The 16,999-nt window shown below is 38.2% G+C and overlaps 1 protein-coding gene across 2 annotated transcripts in view; it reads left to right on the top strand.

The window, feature by feature from the left end:
* The window catches only part of LOC113108650 (mannosyl-oligosaccharide 1,2-alpha-mannosidase IB-like), a 53,775-nt gene that overhangs the window by 28,555 nt on the left and 8,221 nt on the right, over positions 1 to 16,999 (top strand). For both annotated transcript variants that reach the window (XM_026271898.1, XM_026271897.1), the window contains exon 4: positions 13,154 to 13,250. In XM_026271898.1, the coding sequence (XP_026127683.1) occupies positions 13,154 to 13,250 (97 nt within the window). The remainder of the gene's footprint in view (positions 1 to 13,153; positions 13,251 to 16,999) is intronic.

Here is a 16,999-nt window from a genome sequence, read left to right as displayed (position 1 = left end):
GGTATATCGGCTGATATTTGACATTTTTCAAATATCGGCAACGACCAATACATTTTTTTTGCTTGACCAATGTGTTCGAGGCGGGACTTTTATTTTGAACGTGCTGAGAGCGGCAACATCTGAGCACACAGTGCTCACATTCTCACTCTTGTTTACTGTCATTGTTAACAGTTCTGTCTAATATGGTTATAGATCTGTCTTATTATCAGATAGAATGGTTAAACAAAGGAATTCATGTTTACAGAAAGTTTGTAGCAATTGCTTTTATATTATTAGTAATAGAAAGGCAAACATTATAATACTTTAACGTTTGCAGTTAACGTTAAGCAAATAAGCATTTATATAATTTAAACAAATCTTTGAATGACTTATGAACATGTAATTTCACAAACCTAGCAAACGTAATCGAATCCAGCTGTGAGATCTTGTGAAGTGTGCATTTTTATCCAGCATGATTGTGTGTTTCTGTGTGACGGTCGGTCCGTGTGAATTGAATGCTTTAAACTTTTAGCTATTGGCTATCTGCCCCTCTGCTTTCCAAGATATCAGCATCGTCTATCAAAAAAACAATATTGGTCAACCACTAGACAAAACTGCACCATTCATACACAGAACCACACTAACATTTAGAACTTGAACTCTTATTATCCGCTTGAGCTCCACCTTGTAATACGTCAAATCTTGTCTACTAGCCACCAGGCCAATTATCTGGCGTCTGTTGTGTTTGTGACATGTTGCTGTGAGAATCTGGATCTCTGTGCTGCTATGTTAATGTTAGTATTTTTGGCAGTGTGAGCATTTTCCCTGCAGGGTGCCAATACCTGAAGAGCATCAGAGGGCAGGTTCATGGCTGTGCATATGCATAGAAGATGAGATGGGGAGAAGGTGAGACTATATGCAGCAGTCAAGGTCACTGAGGGAATAATAATACCAAAAGCATAAGTGAAATCACAATACAATATGATACAACATGACATTGTAAAGTACAATATGACCCAAATGATATAAAATGTGAATTGTCAAAATTTGTATAATTGTTGTGCAATCATATTGTATTCTTCACTATACTTTTATACAATATGATGATATAAATATAAATATTATAAATAATGCAACATGATGAAATGACACAATATGATAAAACATGGCACTATACAATAGGCAGAATTTAGCCCCAACCTGCCTGGAAGTTTGTAGGGGTGCATTTCAATCAGACGGCTGCTTCCTAGCAGCCTGTGTCCTTCCTAAACCCCCAGTCCTTCTGAGGCTTCTAAGCTACAGTCCTTCTTTTCATTTAATGCTAAATTGAGACCATCTAGTAAGCCTGTATGGCTGCATTATAAAAGTTTGTGTCAACAGTCATGGCATGAAAATGCTATTAAAAAGTACTTTTACTTTTGTATACATAAGTTTGTTTTTGTGAAAAGTGAATTCATCCCATAGGTGTAATGGTTTTTATACTGTACAAACTGTATATTCTATGGCCCTACACAAACCCTACACCTAACCCTTACAGGAAGCTTTGTGCCTTTTTTTTACTTTCTCAAAAAAACTCATTCTGTATGATTTATAAGCGTTTTGAAAAATGGGGACATGGGTTATGTCCTCAAGTCACCCTTTCCTTGTAATCCCTGTCATACCCATGTCATTATACACAGTTGTTTCCTGATATGTCACAAAAACTTGCGCACACACACACACACACATAAGCCCTATAAAGTGGTCATACCCCTTCATTTTTTTCACATTTTATGTTGATACCTTATGTTAAACTGCTTTGAATTACTTTTTTCCACATCAATCTACACCTCACTACACCCTAATGAAAAAAGAAAAACAATTGTCATAAATTTATTTTATACAAGCTTTGCACATCAGAATTTTGTAATTATCTGCCATTCTTTTCCTCACCTCTTCACCTCTCAAGCTCTGTCAGGTTGGATAGGGGCAGAAGCACATTTTCAGGTATCTCAAGGAATAGCTGATTGCATTCAAGCCCAGGCTCTGGCTGGGCCACTCAAGGACATTCACAGAGTTATCTAGAAGCCACTTTTGCGGTGTGCTTGGTGTCATTGTCCTGTTGGAAGGTGAACCTTCTGCCCATTCTGAGTTTCTGAATTCGCTGGGCAGGGTTTCATTAAGGCTATCTCAATATTTTAGGGGACTGAGCTTTTCTTCTGCTCTGATAAGTTGTTCAGTCCCTGCTGCTGAAAAACAGCCCCACGGCATGAGGCTGCTACCAGCATACTTTTGGGATGGTACTCTGCAATTAATGAGAAGAGCTTGTTTCCTTCAAACATGATGCTTGGAAATTGAGGTTCATTAGACTAGAGTATCTTGTTTCTCAAAGTCTGAGAGTGCTTTAGCTAATCCAAGTGTGGTTTCATTGGTTTTCACTGAGGAGAGGATTGAGTTTGACCACACCACCATAATATTTGTCCTTCTGTAGGTTTCTCCAATCTCCACATAAGATCATGGAGCTCAACTAAAGTGACCATCAGGTTCTTGGTCCCCACTCTAACCAAAGCCCTTCTCCATCAGTTGCTCAGTTTGGGCAGAAGTCCAGCTCTAGGAAGAGGCCTGGTTGTTATAAACTTCTTACAGTAAGGGTAACGGAGACTAAATTCTACCGTTTTTCATTGAAGCAGAATTTTTTCTGTAATCTTCCCCGCATGACGCAGTCCTTTTTCTGAGCTCTACATGCAGTTTTTTTCTTTCTTTTTTTTAACCTCAGGGCTTGATTTTTACTCAGATATGCATTTTCAGCTGTTAAACCTTTTATTGAGATGTGTGTGTGCCTTTCCAAATCATACCCATTCAATTGAATTTGCCACAAGCCAACTTCAATCGAAGTGTTGTAACATCTACAAGCAATATGGATGCTCCTGAGCCAAGTTTAAACTGTCCCAGATAAGGGTATGATTACTTATGCAATGGAATCATTTAAGTTTTTTATTTGTGATAAATTTGCAAAGATGTTAAAAACTTGTTTTTTTTGCTTTGTAATTGAGTGTGGAAAAAAAAAGCAGTTTAACGTTAAGGCATGGACGTAACAAAATGTGGGGGGAAAATATATATGTAGCATTGCTTATTTTACACCACTTCTTTTTTGTGAATTAAAATGTGTGATTGTGGGTAGGGGTGTGCGGTATTACGATTTTTGATCGTGGACAACAAAAATACTTTTGAAGAAACCTTGTAGTATCATGCTACAGCACACATTCTGTCAACTGCAGCTTAGGCGCCTCCGTCATATACTGTACAATGCCACATGCATTCACAGCAGTGTTATCTCAGCGGTAGAGTTACACTCTCATTATCTGCATGTGCTTTCAAATGTTTCCTTCGAGCGCTGGTCTGACCTGTGCTTTTTCTGAGTGCCGCATACAACCAAAGCGATGCGTGCGCTAAAGCCTGTCAAATAGCATCTGATTATTGAACTAAGTTACCTTTTGCGCTAATACTGTAAAAACACACAAGGTTTACATGTAGACTAAAGCTGGTTATGTCTAAAATGAAAGTAAACAGTTGAGAGAAAAACGTATACATGTGCCTGTATATTAGATGCGTTCAGGTCTTAAAGGGACAGTAGGCCTATTAAACATGCAGCCTACTGTCATTGCTGTCAAGGGATAGATTACACAAAAATTTCATTTTTGTCATTATTTACTCAGTCACGTTGTCCCAAACCTGTATAAATTTCTTTCTTGTGCTGAACACAAAAGAAGATTATTTAGAATTATGTGGGCAACCAAACAGTTGTTGGTCCACATTGAATTTGATATTAGCAAAAAAATACTATGGAAGTCACTGTGGACCAGCAACTGGAATTGGTTTTCCACATTACTCAAAATAGCATTTATTTTTAGAAGAAAGAAACTCATTCAGGTTTAAAATCACTTTTGAGTGAGTAAATGGAGGTATAAAAATGACTATGACAGAATTGACAGACAGTTGACATAATTTGTATTTTTGGGTTTACTATTTAACATGAATAAAAACAAAACACAAAGAGAAAAATCACTCACTGCTCTTGACTAAAGAAATTTAAATTTAGGAATCACTTCATATAGTATTTTATTTTTATATTTGTTCATTCAACTTCTTGAAATGCTCCTGCTAAATACACACATTGTACCAGAAAATAAAGCACTGATAGTTTAATTTGTATTTTATGTGTAGTTGTAATGTGTATCTTTGTCTTTTATTTTATTTTTGTTAGTAAAAAATAAGAACAAAGATTGTTATCTTAGCCCTCTTTGGCCTAAATATCTGCCTTTTTTTTTTTTTTTTCTTGAAAGGCTTTGTCTTCATAATAAGGAAATTAGTTTGGCTGTAATGCTCAGACAACTTGCAAAATAGCAAAACCAACATGACAAAGAATTGTGATAAAATTGTGATATGATTTTCCATATCAGCCACCCCTAATTGTGGGTTATTAAAAGATACAAAGGAAACACTTAATGCATCCTTCAACATACACTGAATGAAGGACGTGAAAAGAAGGCTGCCTTCCAAGGATGTTTCAAATTGAGAAGGATCTTGGATGGTGCTTGATGACACAGCATCTGAAGTATGCAGGATATAGTCCTTCTGGTTGATAAGCACCCTAGAAATCCTGAAGAGCTGTAATTTCTGTTTTAGGTGTGTTTAATCAGGGTTGGAATTGGACTCTGCAGAACTGTGACACTCCCAAGTGGAGGTCTCAGCTTCCTGCACTATGCCATTTTGGTTTTGGGCATTCAGAGTCGAATAGACTAACAGAAGATGCTGGGATACAGGAGGCCTTGGTGCTGATCCTCATAATGTCTTGTTTAACACAACATCAAAGGCGGCATTACACCTGAATCACATGAACATCAGTGCATACTATTCACATAACACCTGCTGCTTAGATCCAGCTCTTCTTGAAGTCTACAAAACCAGACACAGTGGAATGAGGTCGAGAGGGAACTAAAATGAGGACCTTGAAAGGCAATTGAAAGACAATATATCTGAATTAGTTGAATGATGGATTAAATTTGACATCACAAGGTAGTGCAGTAATGTCTGGGTGTGATGTTTAGATGCTGGGTCTAAAACAGAAGAACTGTCTTGAGTCTTTCAATGTCTTGAAGTCGATTTATCACTTCACCTGGCCTCTATTGCATCATCGCATTTATTGTGCTGAGACTCTGTCTTTTTGAGCGAACAGGTTATAGTGCCGTAACTTTAAAATACAGCTCTGGGGCAAAATGGGTGGAGTCAAAATCAATCACTGGCACTGAGGCCGTCACCAGGGGCAACTGGTAATTGCAGCTCTGTTGCTTCATACTTTCAGAGCGGCAGTTCTCATTTGACCTCTCTGCGGACTTTTCAGAGTTGCTCATCTCTGTTGGTTTGCTGTAGAGCAAAAAGTGATGTATGAATGAATTCAGTGTGCCTGGTGGGGGTTAATGCTAATTAATGCAGCTCCCCCTAGAGGAAACTGTGGAGGGCATTTTCACATTGTGTGCGTGTTTGAGTTTTCTGCAGGTTTAAAATGCTGTATTTATTTTCTGCACCGCAGTAATTAGCTGACCACGTGAAACTTCACCATCCTCAGCAATGAGATATTTCATAAGGAACAAACACACACACACACACACACACACACACACACACACATAGTCATGACTATGTGTTTGTTTAAAACAGTTGTTTCTAAATTTTTGTCCTTAATTCCCCCATCCTTAAAATCTGAGATCCTCTTCTAAACCTCTTTCCATTCCTCATATGGTGTGTGAGTGCCCTTACATCTTTTGCGTCCATCACGTATCAAATCAAAGAAAGGGTTACATTCAGTCCCTGATCATTTGGAATAAGGCTGATATTGGGTTTTCAACACACTATCAGCTCCAAAAGTATTCAGAAATATTTATTTACATTTATTATTTTCTCTTTTTTGCAGATTGAATCACACTCAAAGTATGAGTGTAGGAAGCTTGTAAGCATTACTTGTATAAATAGATTTCTCTGTTTATCTGCACTTCCTGCAGACTGGTCTGTATAGCACACAATGTTTTTTTTTTTTTTTCAAATCCAAAACACATATTAGTGAGCAAACTTATTTGAGTGCATGTCTCAACCACACACTGTGGCCGTGTTGCTGTTTTCTTTTTTCTTTTATGACTCATGGCAACCAGCAGTATGTTGCCACCTACTACAGTGGTGGTGCTAGATTATTCATGATAATATTGTATGTGTAGTATTAAGGTATTTCAGTTTCTGAATTCTATGGTTATCAACTGGTATATTGTGACACCCCTAGTTTGAAGTAGGGTTTTTTTTGCATCCATGTTTGACCTCAAAGAATATAAGTTTCCTTTGCCTAAACTCTGACTGATTCTACTGGCTACAGGTTGGTAACTACTGATAAGATTTCATTTAATGGTTAGGGTTAGGATCATGGTTTTTCACTTTTTTAATGTTAGTTAATGTGTAATTTTGCTGTTTGAGTATAAACAGTATCTGCAATGTTACAACGCGTTACAAGTTACCTCCTGGGTTTGTGACGTCACAAACCCTGATAAACCCCAAACAACAAAGGGGGGTGAGGCCATGCTGTGCTGCTTTAGAGAAGAGATAGAGTTGTTGCCATGCTGACAAAACTAGGGGTGCATGAATAAATCTTTTTATATTTTAATCACGATTCTGTTTTCTAACGGTTCTAATTGATGTTCGAATGTTCTAATTGATGTTCAATGTTCTAAAGCAGTGGTTCTTAATACCGTTCCTCATGTCCCTTGCTCTTCATCTCTCTCTCTCTCTCTCTCTCTCTCTCTCTCTCTCTCTCTCTCTCTCTCTCTCATTCAGATCATCAGTTTGTCAGCTCCATTAAACTGTTCCAGTTATACACTTATATAGACAGACAGATATTTTTCACATAGCTATGAGAAGTATTAAACATCAACGCGCACATGGTTGCCGTGCTGTATCACCGTTATAATCAGGTTAAAACTGTATTTTAAAAGTTAACAAAAGCAGTAGTATTTACAAATAACAGCGTATCTAAAAGTATGAGACAACAACAAACAAGCATACCATTTAGAGCCGTGCTTGCACAGGTTCTGAACAATCCTCTTCACTAATATCCTCTGCGTCTCAATCGGGCTCAAACTGATAAGCAATATAGTGTAACAGAAATGAGTCGAACCAGACAAATTAAAGAGTCTATCAAAGCTGTGCGTTGAAACACGAGCTGAATTCCTCAGGAAGTCATAAATCAGTTCTAGTGCCACAAGAACCAAGCAAGATGACCAACCAACTTGTTCACACAACAGCTTTCAACATTAACACCACTAGAACAATTATTTACAATTTCAATTCGAAGAAGAGAAATTTGGTGTCGAATTTGTTGTTCGTAATTGAAATGCAACGCTGGACATCCCATGAGTTAAACACTTCCATTGACTTCCCCCACCCAGCAGAACCAGACTGAAATTCCTAAGTGGGGGAAGAGCTTTAAACCTCTGTCTCTACAGAACATCCCTATGTCATGAGAAAGGCAAAGAAACTGCTTTTTGTACACATATATGGACCAGAATGAACTCAAAAAGACTTATAAATGAATCATTCCATCGCTTAACTCCATATTCATTTATATGTAACCCACACATTCGACTATCATGTATAATCACTTATTGTGTATGTCTTTTGATAACTATAGGATACATAGTCATGATTAGTATTGATATAATCGAATCTGCTTGCTTGATATTGTCCAGCCAATAATTTATTTGTCCCATGTATCATATTCGTGTAAGAGGAATCATGTCCAAAATTAAACCCTGCAAGGCAGGAAAATTCGGACCACATGCTTGGTAAGATAAACAAATGATTTATGATACCCCCGATCCAAGACAATATCAGATTGGTCAAGACAACATTTGAGGTGTGGCCAACAGGCCACTTTAATACAGAGGACACCATAAAATCTGGCTTTTAGTCTCTGCTATTAGTCATGCCTGCTCTTAGCTTTTAGCTTGTAGCTTTGCTACCTAGCTTTAGCTTTTAGTCTCTAGCTATGCTTCTGCTAGCTTGTAGCTTCTAGCCATGCTGTTTAGTCATCACTGTTCTTTGAGCGCGGTTCCAGCGTGCTTCGGAGTGCAAGCCTGCTGCTACTTAGCCACGATGAGAAGGAACACAACCTTGTCTCGTCAAACTTTATTTCTTTTCTTTTCCATTTGAGAGTTTCGTGTTCGGAGTTAAGTTTTGTAACATCGACCTCATCTGCGCGTTTCAACTCCAACCAGCCACACAACTCCAGCTTCAGCCAACTGCCCCACCACGGGCTTCCCAAGACGTCACTTCAGCGACTGAACTTCCAGCCAATCAACGACCTCGGGATAGCCCTTTCACCGGGACTCTTTCACAGGAGACGCAAGTAACTTTACCTCCAGACTGTGACCTTTACTGGTGTATCTAATATAATTTTAACCTCACTGAGGAACTCAATGCGAGGGCTAATTACGTGATTGATGGTTGTTCATGTCTATGCAATTTAACGTATTGCTGTAAACTTGGGATTCCATATTTCCATTCTCTTAAACTCATCTTTCCCTAACTTTCGATCTTCCTGCAACTTGTATGAATGTGTGAGTGCATGCGTTTATCTGTTAGATTAGTTTATATGTCTTAGATTTATCTAATAAAGCCTTATTCATATTGAAAAGAGAAGTATCTTGTGTTTTGTGCTTACAAGTTAATGTCTTAAACTGCCGATCTTGTTACTGTGCTAATTGATAGTGTTTCACTATAGTTTGGATATTAGTATCCAGCGCAGATTTGATGTTAAACGGCTCGTTGACTGAATTGCAGGGCGTCTCAGTGACCAGCCGTGAAACAGTGATTCTGTTCAAATTCCCTTTAAAATCTTAAATTATTCCCTTTAAGCTAAATTGATCTGTTTCCGTTACATAGACAACATCGTTGTTTACAATACAACTGGAGCACATGCCGCTGAGACAAGTGTGTGTTGGCCAGTGTGTGTTGTGATTGGCAGCACTCGACATCTAGTCAGGAAATGTCATGCCCCTTACCATAGCTGCCTGCAAGCTTCAATGTAAATATTGCATCAAAATCTATTTGAGTGTGATTTAGGCCCCGTCCACACGGAGATGCGTTTCTGTGAATACGCACACAATTTTTTATCGGATAGGCGTTTCGTCCACACGCATCCGGCGTGACAGAATTATTGGGTGAACAATCCTTTTAATTAGTCATTTAGGCAGTTTTGTAGTTTTTGCACTTTCATAGTCTGCATCAAAACCTCTAGTATGTGTAGTGGTCTAAGAGTGAGCTCATCCATACCAAAGCGACTGATTCTCCCACTCACCTCTTTCTACCGAATGTTTGTCTGCCTTGTCTCTTGTTTCCTTTTTCCTCTTTTTGTTCCCTTGTTTTCTCATTTTTCTTTCTTTCTTTGAAAACCTATTGTAGGCTTTCTTTTGTCTCGCGTTCTCTCCATCCTTTGCTCCAGCGTTGGCTTTGTCTTTTCTCTAGGAATCCTTCCAGACAGTGTGATGTGCTCTAAAAGGATCTCCCTCTCACGCTTTAATCCCAGTGCGCAGTGGAAAAACCATCAGCATACCCCTTGTAACACACCCAAGTGCTTTTGCTGCTCCCTGGCAATCATGTACTCCAAAAATAATAGGCCAATGATAATGAGAAGAAAAATCATATTAGAGTGCCTGAAAGCAGCAAATGGTTTCAAGAAAGGTGGCGGTGCCCTTAAGAAAGAGGGTGATGCATTGTAACCACTAACAGGTTTTGAGAACATGCATTTTAATCTGTTTTACGCTCTGACTTTCATGGAGTCTGAAGGCAGGGCCTGACAGGCATAACCATTCCACCCACAGAGCTGATATGAGCACTGATCACTGTTCAAACAAGTGTGCCGGCAGCCGGATGGTAATTGAAATGCACAATGGGCCAGCCCCATCACTCAAGCAGTTGAGCACAAAGCACAGACAAGGCTCATCTATCGCTCTCTTTGCTCTCTCTACTTTGCACTGTGTTCAATTGATGGGAGGGTGGAGATGATTGTATCTGTCTGTTCTGGAATTGATATGAACACTACTGCCGAACCATGGGGACCGATCCACTAAATCAATTAGTGGCTTTGTGTGGATGCACCGAATACTGAGTTTACAGAGTAAACTAAAAAACTGCTTCAAGAATACAAATAGCTTTAAAAACCATAATATCTGGAAATCGCATTGCACAATGCCAATAAATGAAGAAGGCATGAGAAAGAAATTGTGGTGTGAATGGTGTTGTACAAATTGGCTTTGTGTTGAGTCTTCCAAATGATTCCTGCAGATTTGGTTTAAATTGAGGCTTTTAAGTACATTTTGGGGGAGGTTTTTTTTTTTTTTTTGAAGGACAGCTGTGTGCTCATTTAGGACTTTAATTTAGACTAAATGCGCTTTCAAACTCAGCGATACAGGCAGCCTTCATTTTCAGAAACCTCATTTTTCAGGAACCTGATGATCTGGAGTCTTTCGGCACCGCATGGTGATACACTGAATGAACACGCAGTCCATTGAGGAATACTGTGAAATGATGAATGAAAAGTCATAATGCATTTCTAAAATGTACATATAACTCGAGTGCTGTATTTTCATATTACATATTGGTTTTTTGCTCATTGTCTCTTGTCCCTCTCTTTAGTGTATTAGTTTTATTTCTGTTGAGAAAAGATAAAAAAATAATTGTATATTGTAAAAATATATATATATATATATGTGTGTGTGTGTGTGTGTGTGTGTGTGTATTGTTTTCATTTCTGAAAAGCACAGTAAATCAGTAAATTCTGAATCTTAATTTACCCAAATTATAGAGTTGGATTTTCTGCATAATAAAATGATTTGAAAAGGGCACTTTTAAATTAAGTTTACTCAAACTCTTAAGTTATTTGAAACTTTTTTTTTCTTCCATGGAACTTTAAAAGGAGGCTTTTTTTTTTTACAAAGAATATTGCGAGCTGATTTCCATGTATTAAGATATAGGCCTGCATAAAGGTGGTCCAGCTATCTCATGTTGAACTCTGGAAACGCACATTAAATGAATCATTTCTGTTGATCCAGTTCTTTTCAGTAAATTGATTGAGCTGATTCACAACTCAGACTGATTTGTTCCGAGTTCAGCACACTAAATCACAGTTTGCTGGAGTTTATAGGTTTATAGGTTTGCTGGAGTTTATAGTGTTTCTCACACAAAGCTATGAAATAGCCTCAGAACACCTGCAATAGAGCGCATTAATCACAATGACTGCTTTTATGATTCTTCATGGTAGTGGTGTTTTTTTATTTATTTTTTTAAGGTCCAGTTCTCCCTACTAACAAACCATTAACTTTTGCCTCAATGAACACTTAATTTGCTACTTATTAATAGTTAGTAAGGTAGTGGTTAAGTTTAGGTATTGGGTAGGATTAAGGATGTAGAGTACGGTCATGCAAATTATGTGCTTTCTAAGTATTAATAAACTGCCAATATGCTAATAATAGGCATGCTAATAAACAACTAATTAATAGTGAGAATTAGTCCCTGTACTAAAGTGCTTTTTTTTTTTTTTTTTTTTTTTTTTTAATAGCTTCACAGACATACAAAACATGCCCCTCAGGCCACTCATGACTGTCTAACCTTGTTCATCTCCCATGCATTAGTGTCCCTGTAGACACATCTTCATGGGGTAGTTAAAAGCCTGGGCTTAATGTAACCGCCAGTTTAAGTTCCATTCGTGTCGGATAGGCTCTGCTCTCAACGCTTCACAAGGCCTCCACTTAGTCAAAACAACTGTTAATTGACAGGCAGAACGACCCTGAACAGGCCTTGAATAAAACATGAGAGAGGTTGGAAGTTACGCATGATCAAGTGGGAATTTAGAGGAAAGAGAAATCTGTAGACAGTTCATATTTTAGGCTTCTTGCTTATCACAGGCTTTAATTTTTCTATGCTAAATGGGTTTAACAATCAAACTCTAATCAGCCGCCAGTCTTCGGTCCGTTGGAAACCAGAGGAAAGACTGCTTTGTGGTAATTCATATTGTTTTGTGTGCATGGCGTGTCATGGAAAGATTGAAAGCCGAGAACAAAATGAAATTATTGACTTTTCATTGCCTTGGCTCCCTCCTGGGATTCTGCTTTTCAGGCTGAGAACAGCGGAGCAAAATCATTGCTTGTGCTTGGGATGGCAGCCTACAACAACAGTTGACAGAGACGTCTACTGCATCTGTGTTCATAAGCTCCATTCCAAGCCTTAGCCTGCCTAGTCAGCATTTTAAGGCATCATTGGCGTGCTCCCCAATGCTGAGGCCATATTACAAAATAGACAACAATAATAAACCTTGTTTTGGTGAAAATCTACTTTAAAAAACATATGCTGTAGACAACAAGTGCTTGCTTTTAGAACAGGACCAAAATTTCGTTCTTGCGCTTTCCACGCACCTTATCAGCCTTGTCACAAGCGGTCTGCTTTCGGAGGGAGTATTACTCCAAAGTGGTAATGTTTGAAGACCTGTCTAAATGTGGAGTGGCTCAGAGCTGAATTTCCGCCAGCCGTTTAATGGAAGCGAGAGAGCTCAGAGAGGGGACGCCTAGAGCCACAGCTGAGACAAAGACACGCTTAGAGACGCAGACACACACTGTGTCCATTCATCTTTCCTCAGTGAGGGAAAAAAAAGAAAAACACACATGCACAGAGTGAAGATCCATCGACAGGGTGCTGCTGGCCAGTGACCTGAAAGAGGAACGACAGCACAGCAGACGCGCTCACGGTCCCAGTGGGGGCTTCTGGGTAACAGGACATCTCTGATGCGACGCTTCATCTTTCACATCAAAGGCCTTTGTGCATCCCTGGGTTATTCTAACCTGTTAAAATGCATCATACGTTATCCGACCAAACAGCCTTTTTGGCTTTCATGTTACTCTGGTATATTTTTTACAAGAACAATGGGGTTGTTTCCAGGCTGTGTTTTTAAAAGGTTTTCAATGAAGATGTCATGAAGGCAGGCACTTGTAGATGAACCAATCAGTAGGATTTGGCTGTATCAGGGTTCTGGAATGGAGATACTCACTATACTTCTTGATATATTCATGGGCAAAGCTAACTTCCTGTCCTTTCTGTGTTCTAGATGATGAAACACGCATGGGACAGCTACAGGCAATATGGCTGGGGCCACAACGAGCTCAAACCCATCGCCAAGAAAGGACATTCCACCAATATCTTCGGTAAGTAAGGAGCGCACATGCATGTTGGAGTCTCATTTACATGTAAATGACTGCTCTTGGGGGATGATTCGTTATGGGGTGGTTAAGACTGACACAGGCAATCCCATCTACACACACTTTTATGTGCCATCTACAGCTCGCACTCTCGAACGATGAGACGTGCTTGCACAGTTCGCCATCCTTAATCATTTCTGTGTTTGTTTGTGTGTGTGCTGTTTATCACTGGCTCTCAGCTGCAGAGCTAAAGAAGATTTGACTACTGGGACTGAATCAGATCTGTGTGTGTACATGCGAGCGTGCTTGAACAAAGAAATCTCAATCGATCCTGTTTGCTGATGTAACTAAGGCTGTGTGTGCATGAAAAAAAGAGTTGTATAAAATAAATAGTTCTGAATCCTGATAGGATCAAGAAAGCTCTTGTGAAATGCAGATAAACAAACCTTTGACTGCACATTCTTAAAGGAATAGTTTACCCCAAAATTTAAATAAGCTGAAGATTTACTCAATTATTTATTTTTTATTAGAAAAGATTTGAAGGAATTTAGATTTTTTTTTTTTTTCACTTACTGTCCAATGGATTGCTTGCAGTGAATGGGTGCCATCAGAATGAGAGTGCAAACATCTTATAAAAACATCACCATAATCCACAAGTAATCCACACGACTCCAGTCAATCAATTAACATCTTGTCAAGCAAAAATCTGTATGTTTGTAATAAAATTATCATAAAGACATTTTCACTTCATAAGTCCTCTATCCATAATATTACTTTCTCAAGTGAGAAGTTGTTTGAATCAGGGGGGAAATATGCAGATATCAAGCACCGTTTATAAGCAAAAAGGGTCCAAAATGGTTCTAAACAAATGTCTGTGGATTCTGACATTAGAGGACAACAAGAATTGGTGGAAGCAATATTACGGACTTGTTAAAAGAAAGCATTTTTTTTAAATGAGCCAATCACATCTTGTGCCACAAATCCTGTCCTACCTTATTTCCATCTGAAACTTTTCACTCGAATCTAATCACATTATTAAACTTTTTGAATGCGGTTTCATTTGGTCTTTAAATATTTAGCTTTGCAAATGCACCTCGAGCAGTTTTCCTCATAAACTTGCTACGTAAGATTTAGGATGAGGTTTTTGTTCATCTTTGAGATACCAGTGAGACACATATGATGCAGTTCTGTGGTTTAAACATAATATGAGGGAGCTTTTGAAGAAGAACAAAGATATGAGAAAGAGAGAGAGTGTGGAAAAACAAGGGAGATGTGAGAGACTCTGCGCCTCATGCTGCAGTGCGGTGTGTCGAAGTGTCTTTCACACTTCACTTTTATATTTAATAAGCCTCTCTCTGTTTCTACCTAACATGTGGAATGAACTCATCAGCCACATATGTATTGATTACTCTGTTTGAATGTACTCCGGTGTGTTTTGGATAGAATCCGGGGGAACCTTCTTCTGGATTCATTTGCTCTATTTTCCAGAGGTTTCACTCTCATATATCCTGAACACTGAATGCTTTGCTCCATCTTAAGTTCGGTCTTCAAGTGAAGAGAGACACCACTTCTCTATTCAAAAACACTGTTTATGTGATCTATGGGACACTCATGCTGTTGGTTGAGTCAGTGTTCCTGTGTCTGGCTGGTCGGGATGCTCAGGCAAACACAGCACTTATTAAACTATGATAGGAGGAAGTATTTTAACATCCCAAAAATGATGCACTTGATCACTTTGTAATATTTTAATTGTAATTATATTGGTAAGCTTGTCACAAACATCCAGATTAAACTCCAATCAAGAGGAAATCTTTTAGTATAAGCTCAATCATTAATAATGGATCTATAAATAGTTTAGGCCTCTTTTCTGGTTCAGGCCAGCAAAAAAACAAAACAAAAAAAATATTATATTCCCAAAATCAACAATAGTGGTAAGAGAAAAGATATCTATCTATCTATCTATCTATCTATCTATCTATCTATCTATCTATCTATCTATCTATCTATCTATCTATCTATCTATCTATCTATCTATCTATCTATCTATCTATCTTAAAACATTCATTCTAATATACAGTAAATTACATGTATACAGTACACAATGCATTTACTATATTATTATATAATTAAATATAAATAAATGTTTAATTTTCTTATTCAAAGGCTCTTTACTCGCAGTACAATTGTTGCTTATGTTGTTGTTGTGTTTTTTTTTTTTTTTTTTTGTCCGGCCTGAAATAGAAAAGCAGCCTAAAGTATTTATAGAAACATTATTAATGAGTGAGCTGGTGGTGCTGACAGTTTCATGATGTCACTTTCTGACTGAATTGATCCTCCCCACCCTACATCTACTGTATGATGTCTGCTGCTGTATTTTATCAATCGGACAACATTAACATTAACATTACATGGGTTAAAATCGATTGTTCATCAACTTAATAGCCAGTCAGTGCAGAGAGTTTTACATAGGGTTTTTTTCTTGGTTGCTTAGCCATAATTTCCTTTAGCAGCAGTGATTTTAGAAACATTGATGGCTCAGCATACTAAAAGCAGGCTTTTAGCATACTTGTTGTTTTGATGTGCATTCAAATTTAAGAGCATGTTAAAACCCTCTGCGGTGTGGTGGGTTGGGTTTCTAAACTGCTTACCTTTTCAAATACTCTGAAACTCCTTCAAAGCACTGCTTTTTTTAAAAATCCAGTGCCAGTAAATGTCAAAACAATTACCGTAAGAGTTCACATTGTCTTGTGAGTGAGGTTTCCATTATTATGCATAATCTGCAAGGCTTTTATGAGGATTATGATAGTTTGTGCAATAAGGGGTTATAGTTTTATCCAATTTGTTGTGTATCTGTTCATTTATTGCTACTTTTCTGACCTGTGTCTGGTGGACCAGACTAAATTGCCGCGTTTCCACCGAAATTACCCGGAACATTTGTACCAGGAACTTTTTTTCCCAGGAACTTTCCCCCCCCAGACCTCTTTCCACCACGGTGTAAAGTACCGGGAAGATTAGGCAAATAGACTGGTGACGTAGGTCTGCGCGCATTTCTCAATACTATAGTACAATGATTTTGGACGTGCATCATCGGTAGTGTGGACTTTGTGCATTCGTCTCTGGAATATGATGTCCGCTACGACGCGAATCCTGTAATCCTGCAAACAGCAGCGTACTTCATAACTTCAGTCAGCTCCCCTCGGCTACTGCTATTTTCCTTTCTGCATATTTACAATAAAACGAAATGGGGTATCAAATACCACTGCCTCCTTTCGTTTTCATTTAAGCATAATAACAGCTGCAGAAATGTACTTAATTCAGGGATAAGTGTATATACAGTGATTACAATGAAAATTAATATAATATAAATTTGCCTTTTTAATTTTAACATATAGATAAATTGAATACAGACCAAAGATAACCTTTTAGATTTACCCAAAACTAATAATATCTTATGTTTAATCATTAAAGAGACATCAGAGCCAGCGGCACACATCAGAAGATCTAGCCGAGTTGAGAGTGCCCTAGGCGGATACATGAGGACTGAGCTCCCACTGATCGTGTGGAGCTCACGTCTCCGTAAATCTGCTAAACACATTTTTAGATAGGCACTGTCTTTATAAATACACCACAGATTTGAGTTTTAAACAACTACATTCTCGCCTGAAATACTTTTAAAATTACATTTCATGACACAATAACAGTAATATTTTGAAAATGTTGATCCGAACAAATGGTGGTTGAACTCAACCAATGCT

This window comes from Carassius auratus, chromosome 9 (assembly GCF_003368295.1).
Source record: "Carassius auratus strain Wakin chromosome 9, ASM336829v1, whole genome shotgun sequence".
Taxonomy (NCBI): Eukaryota; Metazoa; Chordata; class Actinopteri; order Cypriniformes; family Cyprinidae; genus Carassius; species Carassius auratus.
This window is presented reverse-complemented; position numbering and strand designations above follow the sequence as displayed.